Source organism: Ursus americanus, chromosome 22 (genome assembly GCF_024610735.1).
Source record: "Ursus americanus isolate L20-20 chromosome 22, mUrsAme1.1.p, whole genome shotgun sequence".
NCBI lineage: Eukaryota > Metazoa > Chordata > Mammalia > Carnivora > Ursidae > Ursus > Ursus americanus.
The window spans coordinates 3454612-3470962 of record NC_142148.1 but is presented as its reverse complement, the minus strand read 5'-3'; the positions used below and the strand labels follow the sequence as shown (position 1 = coordinate 3470962).

Below are 16351 nucleotides of genomic sequence, written 5' to 3'. Positions count from 1 at the left end.
TACTTAAATAAATGTCGCAAGTCTTGCCAAAAGGTCACAAAACTAATTAGTGGAAAAAAAAACAAACCTGGACCTCTCTCATTAGGGATTTCTGCTATACTTGTTCCAACTTTGGGAACAAGAAGAAAAATAATCTTGAATTAATGTGTAAATGAAATTCAGTCTAGTAACATAATATTTAAGAAGGGGAGAATACGCAAGCATATTGCCAAAGACCAGGCTATATGAGAATAGACAAATATGCGATGAAAGGAGGAAAAGAAAACCTAAGCACACCGTCCCTTCAAAGAGGAATGGAAACAGGAATCAACAGGGTTACACTTAGCACCACCTACCATTTTTTTTTTTAAGATTTTATTTCTTTATATGAGAAAGAGAGCAGGAGCAGGAAGAGAGGCAGAGGGAGAGGGAGAGGGACAAGCTGACTCCCCATTGAGCAGGAAGCCCAATGTGGCGCTTGATTCCCAAGACCCTGAAATCAGGACCTGAGCAAAGGCAGACACTTAACCAACTGAGCCACGCAGGCGCCCCAGCATCACCTACCATCTTGACGAAAGCATCTAATATTTTCAAATGTGATTTGGCCATTAGCTCTATAAAGGAAAAGAAATACCATCTTTTCTAGATATTATAACTGGAACAATTTAAAAATAATCTGTACTATGAAAAGCTTCATAATAGAAACACCAGGAAATCCAACATAGAGAGGCAACTAATTAACCCAAAACGAATACAGGACTATATATTCATGAGAACAAGTGGTGTTAGTCACAGTCTACTTTCTTGTAGATGTGCTAATAGAGAAATTTAAGTGCCAATGAGGGCATAAACATATCAGGCAGACAAGAGGCATGAGTAAAAAAAAATCTCTTGTATTTTCAAATTAACTCTAGAGGGGGAAAAAAAAATCGATCCCCAGAGAAACATTTGCTCCATGTGCATAAGTTTGCAGCACTGTTTTGAGTGACAAAAATTCAAAAGTACTCACATAGGAGCTAGGAATGAAAGAGAAGGTGAAGAATAAATAAAATGTGGTATATGATAATCAATTTTGTAAACATAATGGATGAACCAGAATTTTAGATATTTGCAGTCAATTTTAAGTTAAATTAAAAACATGTTGCCAAATGATACATACTGTGTAATGGCATTTATGTGAAACAAAGAAACATTGTCTTATTCATTATTATATCTCTAGGAATAAGTATATACACATTTGCACGTGTGTGTGTGTGTGTGTATTTGTGTGTGTGGTGGGTGGGAGGGAGAGGGAGACTCTGTTGGGACAGTCTGTCAGCTCACTGGGAAGAAAGAGTAGTGAAATGCACAGACTGTAACTTGCTATTTGTCAAAGGCAAGCTTTATTTGTAATTTATGCTTACATCCCTTTTTAAAAGTACAATAAATTCTTGCCAAAACACAAAACATGTGATCGGTAAAATGTAGGTTGGGTTATTGTGAGGAGATGAAAAAGTCCAAGGCATGCCTCCATAGTTAAGCAGCTGGGAAGTCCAGCTGTTCCATCTAAACCTATTCAGGGCCTAGCTGTGATTAAAACCTATCTGGTTTTGCTTGTCTGCTCTGGCCTATATACTAAAGGGGCAATTCTAGGTCCATGGCTAGCTGGTAGTTCCAGCATACCAACAACGATTCCAAGATCTCTAAATAGCTGGTAGTCATTTTGTCATTTTGCTTGACTCAGAGAGCTCTGACCCAGAAAATATTGGAAACTCAGGGACCCACCCTTTGCTTCCCCAATTCCAAAGAAGGGGGTTGCCTATTTTCTACTTGGCTTCACTCTTTCCTTAATTCTCCCCAGGCCACCACAGAAAATAGAAATTTAGCCTGATTCTGTTTGAGAATGTCATATCACACATTATTATAAGATTTTAACACACACACACACACACACACACACACACACACACACAGAGACTTGCTTCATAGATAGAAAATGGGGGTGGGAAAGGATATGAAAAGTATTATCATAAATACAGCAGTAAGAAATAAGTACTGGAGGTCAACAACCAAAAGGGTGATTACTGAGAAACAACATAGGCTCGAACCTTAAGCATCTGCTATTGGCACTATTATCATAAGCCTGAAGCTTAAGGGGGTAGCTGTCTGCAGGAGGAACTATTCCTTGGGTGATATGATACAGAATATTACAAAGGAATGAAATGATAAAATGTATACAAGAAAAATGTTGAGGGGCGCCTGGGTGGCACAGCGGTTAAGCATCTGCCTTCGGCTCAGGGCGTGATCCCGGCGTTATGGGATCGAGCCCCACATCAGGCTCCTCTGCTATGAGCCTGTTTCTTCCTCTCCCACTCCCCCTGCTTGTGTTCCCTCTCTCGCTGGCTGTCTCTATCTCTGTCAAATAAATAAATAAGATCTTTGAAAAAAAAAGAAAAGAAAAATGTTGAGATCTGAAGGAGAGATTCAGACATTCCAATATCTACTCAATAAGAATTCCAAAAATTATAAGGAAAAAAAATAATGGGGTAACAACAGTTGAGTAACAGCCAAGAACCTTCTCAAAATAAAAACAGACATCCACAAATTTTAAGAGTCCACTGAATACCAAAGAAGACAAATTTACAAATGCTGTGAGGTTATTTTTGAATAATAAAAGAGAAAATCTTAACTCACAAAAGCAAAAACAAAAGCATGCAAAAGAATAATATGATAGATAACCTGCTCTCACAATAAATTTAGAAATCCACCACAAAGGTAGCTTTAAACTTCCCCTATACTTGGAAACTAAAATATGTTCCTTTGCAGGATATGAGAAGATGGCAAGGACTACATACTTAAGCGAATATGTAAACCTACAAAAACCTGTAAGATGCAACCAAAGCAATACTTAAAGTGCAATTCATAGGCTTGGACAAATCTATGAAAACATGAGGAACAGCAGAAGTAGCCCAAAGTAACAGGGTCACAGGACCTCCAGATGGTAAAGTTATTAAACAAATACTTTAAAGTATTTGTGTACATAAAGATTATTCAAAAAGACCGAGACCATTGGCAGAAAACTAGAAACTTGGGTGGGAAGTAAGGAAGGCCACAGAACATTTGAAAAAGAATCACATAATTCTAGAAACAAAAACAGTCAATAACAAAATTATTAAGAATAAAATGGAAAGACACATAGATGAAAATTATAGAAATAGAAACTATATCAGAAAAAAAATATCCAGAAAGAAACAAAGATACACAAAAATCTGAGGAGGGAGACTAGAAGATTGAACACACAGAGATTAAGTTATGAAGCCCATGTATCTGTCACTGAAATCCTTGGTGATAGTGAATGGGGCAGAAATAATTCCTAAGAAGTGATGACAAAGAATTTCCTAAAACCAATAAAAGATATCAAACTATAGATTAAAAAAGCCCCATGAACCTCAGATGGAAAAAGAAAAAGAAAACTATACCCAGGTGCACCACAGAAACTGCTGACAATCAAAGACAAAAACATTAAAAGCTGCCAGAGAGTAAAAAAAGATTACTTTAAGTAGCATCAATAAGACTGATAGCTGACCAACAAAAGCTATGAAAGCAGAAGACTTAGAACAGTATCTTTTTTAAAGTGCCTAGAGATTGGACTTACCCTACATGTTAGACCAGATGGACCTAAAAGACACCTACAGAACATTCCATCCAATAGCAGGATACACATTCTTCTCAAGCACACATGGAAAATTCTCCAACATAAATCACATGTTAGGTCACAAAAAAAGTCTTAATAAATCTAAAAAACTGAAATCATATCAAGCATCTTTTCTGACCACAAGGATATGAAACTAAAAATCAATTACAAGATGAAAACCAAAAATTCTACAATTATGTGAAGATAAAACAACATGCTTCTGACCAACCAATGAATCAAAGGAGAAATAAAAAAAAAAATACCTCGAGACAAATGATATGGAAAAGCAACATAGCAAAAAAATTATGGAATACAGCGAAAGCAGTTTTAAAAGATAAAGTTACGTGATGGGTAGTAAGGAGGGCACGTATTGCATGGTGTACTGGGTGTTATATGCAACTAATGAATCATGGAACTTTACATCAAAAACCAGCAATGTACTGTATGGTGACTAACATAATAAAAAAATATATTGAAAAAAATTATAAATCAAAAAATAAAAAATAAAAAACAATCCTAATAATAATAAAAAAAGATAAAGTTACATGAAAAATGATTACAGTAAAAGAAAAAGATCTCAAACAACCTATCTTTGCACCTCAAGCAACTAGAAAAAGAAGAAAAAACTAAGCCCAAAGTTAGTGGAAGGAAGGAAATAAAAACATCTGAGTGGAAATAAATGACAGACTAAAAAGACAATACATCAATGAAAATAAGAGCTAGATTTTTAAAAAGATAAACAAATAGACAAACCTTTGGCTAGAGTTAACAAGGAAAAAAAAGAGGGCTCAAATAAAATCATAAATTACAGAAACATTACAGTTCAAATTACAGAGATACAAAGGATCATAAGAGACAATGAACAATTACATGTCAATAAATTGGACAACCTAGAAGAAATGAAACCTAGAAGAAACATATAAGCTAGAGAAATATAAGACTTAATTGTGAAGAAATACAAATTTGAACAGATCAGTCACTAGTATGGGGACTGAATCAGTAATCAAAAACTTCCCAACAAAGGAAAGTCCAGGACCAGATGGCTTCACTGGTAAATTCTACTAAACATTTAGAGAACTAAAACTAATCCTTCTCAACCTCTTCCCAAAAACAGAAGAGGAGGATGCTTCCAGTCTCACTTCATGAGTCAGTATTATCCTGATACCAAAGCCAGACAAGGACACTACAAGAAATTACAAAGTGCTAAGGAAAAAGAAAAGAAAAGAGGAAAGAAAAGAGAGAAAGAAATTACAAAGTGCTGAAAGAAAAAAACTACAAACTGTAATTCTATAACCAACAAAAATACTATTCAAAAATAAAGGGAAGAGGTTTAGAGGAAACATATCTCCATATAATAAAGGCCATATGTGAAAAACAGAGACAGCTAACATCATACTCAATGGAGAAAAACAGAGCTTTCCCCCAAGATCAGAAGCAAGAGGAAGGATGTCCACTCTCACCACTTTTATTCAATACAGTACTGCAAGTCCTAGCCACAGCAGCCAGAAAATAAATAAATAAATAAATAAATAAATAAATAAATAGAATTCAAATCGGTAAAGAAAAAATAAAACTCTCATTATTTGCAGATGATAGGATACTATCCACAGAAAACCCTAAAGACTCCACTAAAATACTACCAGAACTTTTTTTTTTTAAGATTTTATTTATTTATTCGACAGAGATAGAGACAGCCAGCGAGAGAGGGAACACAAGCAGGGGGAGTGGGAGAGGAAGAAGCAGGCTCATAGCAGAGGAGCCTGATGTGGGGCTCGATCCCACAACGCCAGGATCACGCCCTGAGCCGAAGGCAGACGCCTAACCGCTGTGCCACCCAGGCGCCCCAAATACTACCAGAACTGATAACTGAATTCAGTAAGGTCATAGGATACAAAATCAACATACAGAAATCCATTGCATTTCTATACGCTAATAATGAAGGGGCAGAAAGAGAAATTAAGAAAACAATTCCATTTACAATTGCACCAAAAATAATAAAATCCCTAGGAATAAACTTAACCAAGGAAGAGAAAGACCTGTACTCTGAAAACTATAAAACACTGATGAAAGAAACTGAAGATGACACAAATAAGTGGAATACTACTGGGACTGAGAGAACAAATATTGTTAAAATGTCCATACTACACAAAGCCATCTGTAGATTTAATACAATCCCTGTCAAAATACCAACAGCACTCTTCACAGAACTAGAGCAAATAATCCTAAAATTTGATTGACCCACAAAGACCCCGAATAGCCAAATCGATCTTGAAAAAGAATAAAACCGGAATGATCACAATCCCAGATTTCAAGATATACTACAAATCTGTAGTAATCAAAACTGTATGGTACTTGCAGAAAAACAGACACATAGATCAACAGAACAGAAAGCACAGAAATAAATCCATGATTAGTTATATCATCAGTTAATCTATGACAAAGGAGACAAGAATATACAATGGGAAAAAGACAGTCTCTTCAACAAATGGTGCTAGGAAAACTGGACAGCCACATGCAAAACAATGAAACTGGATCACTTTTTCACACTATACACAAAAATAATTTCAAAATGGATTAAGAACTAAATGTGAAACCTGAAACCATAAAAATTCTAAGGGAGCACAGGCAGTAATTTCTCTGACAACAGCCATAGCAACATTTTTCTAGATAGGTCTCCTAAGGCATAGAAAACAAAAAACAAACCATTGGGACTACATCAAAATAAAACATCTGCACAGCAAAGAAAACAATCAACAAAACAAAAAGACAACCTACTGAATGGCAGAAGATATTTGCAAATGATATATATGATAAGGAGTTGTGTTCAAAATACATAAAGAACTTATACAACTCAACACTAAAAAAAAAAAAAAATAAAAAAAATGAACAAAAGACATAAACAGACATTTCTCCAAAGAGACATACAGGTGGCCAACAGACACATGAAATAATGCTCAACAATCACTCATCATCAGGAAAATACAAATCAAAACAATGATGAGATATCACTTCACACCTGTTCGAACGGTGAAAATCAACAACACAAGAAACAACTGTTGCCGAGGATGTGGAGAAAAAGGAAACTTGGTGGGAATGCAAACCACTCTGGAAAACAGTATAGATACTCCTCAAAAAAAACAGAACTACCATATGATCCAGTAATTCCACTGCAGGTTATTTACCGAAAGAATACAAAAACACAAATTTAAAAAGATATATGCACCCCTATGTTTCCTGCAGCATTATTTACAGTAGCCAAATTACAGAAACAGCCCAAGTGTCCATCAATGAATGACACAGAAGATGTGGTATATATATACAATGGAATATTACTCAGCCATAAAAAAGAATGACATCTTGCCATTTGCAACTACAGAGTATAATAAGTGAAATAAGTCAGAGAATGACAAATACCATGATTTCAATCATATGTGGAATTTAAGAAATAAAGAAAAAAAGAAACAAACAAAAAACAGACTCTTAAATATAGAGAACTGTTGGTTACCAGAGGGAAGGAGAGTAGGAGGATGGGTGAAATAGGTGAAAGCAATTAATTAAGATTACTTATTGTGATGAGCACTGAGTAATGTATAGAAGTGTTGAATCCCTGGGGCGCCTGGGTGGCACAGAGGTTAAGCGTCTGCCTTCGGCTCAGGGCGTGATCCCGGCGTTGTGAGATCGAGACCCACATCAGGCTCCTCCCACATCAGGCTCCTCCGCTATGAGCCTGCTTCTTCCTCTCCCACTCCCCCTGCTTGTGTTCCCTCTCTCGCTGGCTGTCTCTATCTCTGTCGAATAAATAAATAAAATCTTAAAAAAAAAAAAAAGAACTGTTGAATCCCTATATTGTATACCTGAAACCAACATAACACTGTACACTAATTATACTGGATATTTAAAATTTTTAAAAATAAAGTAAAAAAGGGAAGAATAATCCTATTTGATATTAAAACATATTACAAAGTCACAATTACTAAAGAAAAAAAGTGTTAAGAATAGGAAATAAATGGATCGATAAAACAGAAGAGTCCAAACGCATACCTAAACATATACTGTAAGTTCATATATATATAAGATTTTATAAATCAAAGGGGAAACAGTAAACTAGTTGATAAATAGTATTAGGAAAATTGACTCGCCATATGAAAAAAAATTAGACCTCTATTCCCCACGTTCACAAAAAGAAACTATAAATTCATTAAATACCTAAGGTAATAAGTAAATGTTTAAAAAGTACCAGAAGGGAATACAGGGGGATATCTTTATGACTTTGCAATACAGAAGGATTTAAGACATGGAAAGCACAAAGCATAAAAATAGGAACTTTTTGTACATCATTCTCTCTCCTCCCCCACACACAATTTTATTAAGGAGCACACAGGAATCTCTGTTCACTCAGAATCTACCACTGGCCCAGCAAGTCCTATAACCATGAACACATATATTCATTCTTGTAACTCAAACCTTCAGGCCCCAGAGAAACATTTTCCTTGTCTATGCCTTCAAAAGAAGGGGACTTCAGTTAATTACATTATTCTGTTTATTTTGTTATGTTAGAAAACTTCTATTAAAAAAAGTTGGGGTGCCTGAGTGGCTCAGTCAGTTGGGCATCTGGCTCTTGGTTTCAGCTCAGGTCGTGATCTCATGAGTCGTGATACTGAGTCCCTCTTAGGGCTCTCCATGCTCAGCAGGGAGTTGGCTTGGAGATTCTCTCCCTCTGCCTGCCCCCCCCCCAGCTCACACTCTCTGAAATAAATAAATAAATCTGTAAAAAAAAAAAAAAATTAAGGGGGGGAGGAGGCCAAAACAATGCTGAGAAGGTTGCAGGTTGTGCCAATACTGACATTTTTCTCTATGTTTTAGAATGGAGGGAGAATTTGAGAAACCTGAGTGGTCAGGTATGAGAAAAGACATTAATTCACTGCCAAATCCTTCCTCTAGCACAGCAAAAAAAATAGTTGTTTGTTGTATAATGAAGAACTGCTTCCTAATAGTGCCAAATGTCCATTTTCTTGCTTTTCTTGGCATTCCAACTTGTGGCTCTGAAGTACTAGCAACTTAGTACACAGTATTTGCAACAGTTGCACATGGCAACTGAGGAACATTTTGTAGTTCTAAGCCATTCATACTATTCTTTAACTTGTACACATGGAAATCTGCACATAAACTGCATGAACACAATATGGATTCTAAATGGCAGAGGACAAGTAAACATTAGGATGCTTAAATAACTTAAATACTTAAACATTTAATAAATTAAAAATAGTTTCAGTATTATTAAAATAATTTTATTTAGGATTAATGTTCATTAATAATTCATATTTTATCTTAATCTTAAGAGAATTTCAATATTTCGAAAAATTTTAAAAGAAAAAACAATTTTAAAAGTCGGCTCCACATCCATGGTGGAGCCCAATTCAGGGCTTGAACTCATGACCCTGAGATTAAGACCTGAGCTGAGATCAAGGACACTTAACTAACTGGGCCATGCAGACACCCCTAAAGGAAAAATATTTTTTGTACTATTTCATGTTTTTGATGAAAATGAACTCAAATCAGTATATTTTGAACACAATTCTATATTGTTTTAATCTTTAAATCATACTGTCAATAGAACACAAAAGTCTTGATTGTAACGTATTTGTTAATTTATCTAAAATGAAAATAAAATTATGAAATATATACTAACTTCTGATTTTATAGGTATATGTTTTATTACTTACTCAAAATTCACCAATCATCAAATATCCGTAATAAGCGAATTCAGTTATCTTTGATATTTTGCCAGCATTCAGTCAAGAAAATAGCTTTACACATATTGGTCTACTTTGTTGCAATCAAGGTACGTTTGTAACAGACCAGAACATTTTATTTCACAATTTGAAAACTTGATTAAAAAGTTTAGATACTTAAAATACATTTAAGGGACATCAGTGTGTATGCTTTTCCTAAGGCCAGCAACTGCGGGAAAGGCATGCCTACTTCATTATACTTTTCTGTCTTCACATCTAGAACAATATAAACTTGAATTTAACAGGTAATTTACGAAGACATGAAATACAGCACAGAATTATTTATGGCCAAGAGGCACAAAAATGCTAACAAGAATGGTTTAGTTCCCAGACTACCGTTCTGCAAGAAGTCGGCCAAGGAAAAGGAAAACTGATTAGTATCTACAGTTGGACTCAAAAGTAAGGAAACTAAACCATGCAGTGACTCCTCCCTCCCAAGGCTAACTACACACTGGCTTCGACAGAACCAAAAACTCAGCACCCTTCACTGGACAGGTCAAACATTGGCAGCTGAGAGGTTAAGGATAACTCTAGAAGGAAACAAAAGCGATACACTCTACACCAAGAGCAGACAAGCTAAAGCATCCTCACAAAGCGCTATGCAACAGAACGAGGGTCAAGGAGATGACCTAAGAAACGCAGCACAGATTCTCACTTAAACACCAGAGGAGTGTGGGGTTGTGCTTCGGCCTAAGCAGGCTTTGAACCCCGGGCTATTATCTTTTTTTTACACTATTTCATGTTTTTGATGCTACAACTATGTTGTATTCAACGTGAGGGCATGAATGCGTATGTATGCAGGCAGATACAACGACTAGGGCTTTGAGAACGACCCGGCAAGCTGACAGGAGGCGCACACTGTCCTCCCAAAGCCCAGTGGATCAGTGCAAGGTCCGTGCTCCAGCACCGCACAGACATTTACAAACGTGGCCGAAAGGCTAACCTGGACCCGGACGAGGACCAGGGAGAAACACCGCCCCCCCTCCTCACTCGAAGGGACCCGCCGGCGATCTCAGCGAACACCCGTGATGGCCTCGCCGCGGAGTGCGGCGCACGCATCTATTTTATTAGGAGCCCAGCGCGGCGGCGCTCAGGAGCGAAGGCTGGGGCTCCGGAGGCATGGCCCGCCCGGAGCGCAGCGCGCGGAGACAGCCTGGCTGTCACAGGTGGACGCGCCGCAAGCCACGCCCCGCCCCGCAGCCCCAGCCAACCGCGGACGGCGGGGGCGGGGCCTGGAGCCGCCACACCTGCGGCGTCCAGCAGGCGCGTCCGCACCGCGCGGCCCACAGCCCGCGGCCCGCCGCCCGCGCCCGCCGCCCGGCCCCACAAGCGTCCCCCGACACGGGCGCGCAGTACGGACCCGGCCCCTGCCCGCCCCGCGATCGGCGCGAGGCCCGCCCGGCCCGCCCGGCCGGAGTCGTCCCCTCAGCCGCGCCGCCCCGGCCGTTTCCACAACGGCTCCGCCTCAACCGTCGGGAGGCTGGCCGTCCTCCCGCTCGCCCACCCGCCGCTGCCGGGGACCGGCCCGGCGCCGCGGCCCCCCTCCACGCAGCCCCGCCGTCAGGGAGACCCGTCCCGGCGCCCGGCTCCACCTGCGGCTGGAGGAGGCCTCCCCGTCCGGCCCCGGGAGCCGCAGCCACAGCCGCCGCCTCGCGTCGCGTCTCCGGCCTCGGCGACAGCCGCGGCTCTTCAAGAGGCCGACGGAGGGCGGGAAGCGTCCGCCCAATCAGCGCTGCGTGCGTTCGGAATCGCGTCCAATCAGCGCAGCCCGCAGTCCAGGCTCCGCCCCTCGTACCCGTCGGCGACGCAGGGGTCGCCTGAGGCCGGAGCCAGGGGCGCCGCGGTGGGCGCGGCTCCTGGCCCTCCTGGCCCGACCGCGCACGGTAAGTGGACTGCGGCTCTGGCCCCGGCCCTGACCCCAGAGGAGCCGCCGGCGTCCCTGCCTGGCCCTGCACTGCCCTCCCGCGGTGCGGACGTGCCCCGGAGCCCAGACTTGCCTCTCTGCAGGACACTGGCCGGTAGGGCGGGAGGGCGCGAGCGGGGCCCCGCAAGACCTCTGGGCTGACCACAAGACCCTGGACGGCGACGGCTGGACGGGGTCCGGGGACCTGGGGACACCTGCCGAACCTGCGAGGGTGCGAGGGCCCGAGTCCCCCTCCCCCCCGCCCCCCGGGGAGCCCCGGCTGCGGCCCACAGAGGACGGCCTAGCGAGGCCGGGCTGGACCCCCTGAGCCCCGCGCCCGGCCCACTGCTGCCCAACTTACTGGGACTGGCACCTGCGGCACCGGCCACGCCCACCTGGGGGCCACGCCCCCACCCCAGTTTCCTAGAAGCAGGTGGTGCCAGGGTCCGCGGCCCTCATTAGCCAAACCCTAGACTCCTGGGGGACATTAGGCTGCAGCTACGTCGGCGTGGTACTAAGCACATCACCAACAACGTATCCCGAGGCTTTTTAGAGTATTTACACCTAAAATATCAGTTTAAATGCTAAGATCAATGGATGCTTGTGTAAAATAGGAAGCAATTCAGAAACGGGTACAGCAGACAAGCACTTCAGAATTTAAAGTACTGATCTCTCATCTTGGCACTTTTCAGTAGAGAAGAAAAATGGTAAGAATCCTTTTTGTTGTTTCACGGGTCTGGAAAGCATGGGAATTGTTTAGTAAACTACCACATGGAAGATAAAAGCAGATCATCTTATTTAAATAGGGTTTTAGAGTATGGTGTCAGGTGGAAAACCTTATCAATCAATCATAATTGGATTTCCAATTAAATTTAACAAGCACATCCTGTCACAGGGCAGAGCACGTGGACTTTGGTCTAGGTTTGAATGCTGTGCTGCTTACCAGTTGTGGGTCTTTAGAAGAATTACTTAAACCTCTCTGAGCTTCATTCTCATCAGCTGAGAAAGCAGGGATATTATCTACCAGGTCATTTTCAGACTTCAGTGAAATCAGTTGCACGCAGTACCTATCACTGGGGGCAAGCCAATAAGATGAGTACACAATAAATGTTAGTCTCCTCCTACGTGCCAGGCTTTGTACTGGATGAGGGTCACAATTGGGGAGGCGGATACACACTCATTACTCCACACACAGGATCCGGTAAGCATTGAAAGAATCACTATCCTATACCCTACATTCCCTTAGAGCTTTCATCAGATGTTAACACTGACCTGGCCTAAAAGATTGCATTTCAGTTTCTCAAGGACATACACGACTGTGCTGTTGGAGCTGAGGTGCAATCCTACAATTTTCCTTTTTTTGGCAAGGCACTAAATTTGGTAGTGTTTTAGACTATCTTAGACTTATGCATGAAATGATTTAAACAAGAAGTTTCTAAAGTCTTTTTTCTACAATTAGACCACAAGAAACACACGCCTGAGATAACAATTTTTACACATACTTTAATATTTAGGCTTGAGTGAAATCATCTTAAATGACCTTAAAATATGTTGGGGGAGACACCCCCACAATTGCACAATCCTCTGCAAAATTTTAACATCTAAGCAATATAACTATTTTAGGATCTGAAAGTTCTCCTTAAGCTGAGCTTTATCAACTTCTTTATCAACTAGGCAGGTATACTTAAGTTTTTAAATTTTTAAATGTTGATTTTTTTTAAAGGCACGTTGAGGTTCTCTTAATATCGAAGATAAAACATTTACTGTATATTCCATGACCAGAACCTTTTTGACAAATGACTTTCACATGGATAAGATTATTTACATGCCTTTACACAACAATACATTTGGCAGCTCTAACTCTTATACCTGAATGCTCTGGACAATTGTCTTGCACTCTGGGCTGGGGCCAAGGACACAACAGCCAAGGCTCTCACAGGCTTGCTGACCTAATTGGACAGTTTATTAAACAGCACAAAATGGAACCAGGCTTTTCTCTTGCATGTCAATGTAGTGCACAGTGTGAATAGCCAAAGGTTGTTCAATTGAATTACAACACTTTTAAATAAAAATTCAGTGTTCTTATTATCAAAAGGTACCAAAGAAAGGGATCCCTCTTCTTAGAATTTTAGAAACACAGAAGTTGCAATTATAAAAACAAATTGATTAAAAGGCAGAACACATCTTTTACATAGTGATTTGACAAATGTCAATTAGTATTCAAAAATTTAGAGTTAATTCATTGGTGACAGCTATCACAAATTAATGACACTGGTTTCAACTGTATCAGAACCAAAATTCACAAGTTGGAGGCCTTGTTCATCTTGGCTGGGTTTTCACACTTCAGTGTTAGCACCTGCTGTCAGAGAGACCACCACTCAGCACCAGAAGAAATCATCAGCGCCTTGCTGGGAATTTTAAGTCATCCTGGCATTCAGCAGGGGACAAAGGCCTTGACTTCTTGGTTGGAGATACAAATCAAAGAAGGAAAAGTATTTAACATTTTAAAAACTGGGGCAGGGGGGAGGGTCCAGACAATGTTAGAAACTCTCCTGTCTGAAGGCACAAAGAATAAAGTTGGCAGATAGCTGATAAAACTGGGAATATATAAATACAATTTAAGACGATTAAAAAGTATAAATTTTGGTGATTTTTCCTCCAGGGCTCCAGCTATTGATGAAAACACCTGCCAGTTCCACTTGATAACCTGACTTTCTGAAGGATGACCGCTGGAATTTTCTGACAATTAAGCAGACATAAAAAGAGTCACCTTGGTCATTGAAAAGGTAATTGCAAAGGGCATTGTTGCCTGAAATTTCTCTAGAGTTGCCTGGAAGTTGAAATAACTTAAGGCAGAATTTCTTAAAATGTTTAGGTATTCTCAAACCTAAACAGAATGGCCTGATAACATGCAGATACATAATTATCAAAGACAAAGAAGGAGAACACAGGAAGTAAGAGGAGAGACTGCAAGAGAAGGGACTGTTTCGCTAGTTTTCAAAGTCGAGCTTTTCCCCCTTCTTTGGCTGGTGATGTAGAAGACACACGGCCTGACCAGGGCAGCCTGAACTCCCAGGAATGGCTGTGTGATGACTGATGAGGCATACATTTCTTGCCTATTAATAGTTTCCCACTGTTAGAAGTCTACAGACATTGGCAAGCAAACCTAGTCTCAGGTTTTCCTTGTCCCAGGGCAGAAATGCCTAAGGGACCATGATAGGAGTCACACCGTACATTCTGTTTACAATGGTCACAAACACACAGGACTTATTTTTTAGCTTGTTAAATCCAGAATATTCCGGAGAAGGCATCCAATAAGGGTAAAATGTTCCAACATCACAATGATAATAAATAACAGCTACGTTTACAGAGATCCAATCAGGACACATGCAAAAGCCACAGGCTTTCCTAGCAGGAGGATGCAGGCCTTTCCAGAACATCAACCAACCAACCAACCCACCCCACCTGGGCCCTCTCCAGAGGGGCCGACACCGCCACGTATCCACCCACCCAGCACCCTCCCCCAGCGCATTCTACAACTCAGCCTTTGGCCACCTGAGGCTACTTTTTAAACCTAATGACACAGACATTTCAAGTAGAGGATGGGAAGGGCCACCGCCCAGGGACCTTGCAGCGGTAAGTGAAGTCAGAAGACTCAGGCTCGGGTGGGGTGTGAGGAAAAGAAACCGCCTAGACCGGAGAGCCCAGCTAGGGAAACACTGCGGCTGGGCCTAGATGCGACGGCCTCAGATGAAGTGGATCCAGCTCTCTTCGCACTCGCCGCGAGGCATGTGCAGCGCGTGGTTGCGGCACGTGAGGCTGTAGTCTCGGCCATGGTTGTTGTCCCAGTACTCGGCGCCGGCCACTCGGTAGCGCAGCGCGAAGTGCACGCGCGAGCCCAGCGCCAGCAGGAAGGGCGGCACTGGGAAGCCGAAGGCGAAGACATCCTCCGTGCCCTCAGCGCCCGCGGGCCCGCGCCACCGGGCCACTGCCTCATGCGCGCTCTGCCAGTCTGAGAAGGTGTAGCGCACCGCCACCTGCTTCTCGAAGGCCACGTTGCGCACGCGCACCGTGCCGCTGATGCCCAGGTCCGAGCAGGTGACACGCTCCAAACAGACCAGCTGCCGCCCCAGGCGCTCGCTGAAGTCGGTGGCCTCGATGGGCGGCAGGAAGTCGGGCACCAGGCACTGCAGGGTGAACTCCAAGTCCTGGCTGCTGCAGCACAGGTCTGAGTTGATGGCGAGGCGCGACAGCACGTGCAGTGGCACCGACGGGTCGTCGCCCGCGTTGAACACCTTGACCTGCGCCAGCTCCAGGCCCAGCGCGTCGGCGAAGCGCACGCGGAGCTGCCGGCTGCAGCCAGGCCGGCAAGCGGCTCCCGGCGCGCCCCCGGCCTTCTGGCGGCGCTCGGGCGAGCTGGGCAGCGAGCGCGCCCGCCGCAGGATGATGGGCCGAAGGCGGGGGTCGCAGCCTGACGGCCCCGGCGGTGGAGGCGGCGCGCGGCCCGGGCTCCCGGGGGGCCTGCAGGGCCGCGGCTCCCGGGCGGCGCCGCCGTCCAGGTCTGAGAGGCAGCTGAGGCTCCGTGGGGCGGGCTTCCGGGACCCCAAGGCGGGGGGCAGGGCCGCCGAGCCCCAGCCTCCAGACATGGCCCGGCCGGCCGTCGGGCGACAGGGAGGCGGATCCGAGGGGAGGCCTCCGGACTGGGCGTTCGCTACCTCGGGGTCTCCGCTGTGCTCGGAATTCCCTAGAGTCCGGCGAAGCCGCAGCCTGCAGGGAGCCTCTGGGGCTGCGGAGCACTCCGCCCGTCTGCCACCGCACCCCCCGAGTCCTGGCGCAGGTCTTCCGCTTCTTGCAGGGAGAAAGGAGATCGTTTGCCGAGAGGCCCCCCCCCGAGAGCGCAGGGTGGCACCTCCCTTTGGCTTCCTCGGAGGTTCTTGGGGGAAGGCAGCGCCGGCGGAGCCGCCCCTCCTACCTTCCCCGCCCGCTGCGTTACTTACATGGCTG

The 16351-nt window shown here is 43.4% G+C and overlaps 2 protein-coding genes across 3 annotated transcripts in view; both read right to left on the bottom strand.

The window, feature by feature from the left end:
• SYCP2 (synaptonemal complex protein 2) overlaps nt 1-11111 on the bottom strand; it is an 80438-nt gene extending 69327 nt beyond the window's left edge. For both annotated transcript variants that reach the window (XM_045795366.2, XM_045795381.2), the window contains exon 1: nt 11037-11111. The gene's annotated coding sequence lies outside the window, so the exon portion shown is untranslated. The remainder of the gene's footprint in view (nt 1-11036) is intronic.
• Nucleotides 11112-12830: 1719 nt separating this feature from the next.
• Nucleotides 12831-16235, bottom strand: PPP1R3D (protein phosphatase 1 regulatory subunit 3D). The gene has a single exon (XM_045795354.2). The coding sequence runs from the start codon at nt 15991-15993 to the stop codon at nt 15094-15096; it is 900 nt and encodes a 299-aa protein (XP_045651310.1). The 5' UTR covers nt 15994-16235; the 3' UTR covers nt 12831-15093.
• Nucleotides 16236-16351: the final 116 nt, after the last annotated feature.

Excerpts from the sequence above, each read along its gene's own strand:
- PPP1R3D (XM_045795354.2), bottom strand. The coding sequence starts at position 15,993 with ATGTCTGGAGGCTGGGGCTCGGCGGCCCTGCCCCCCGCCTTGGGGTCC.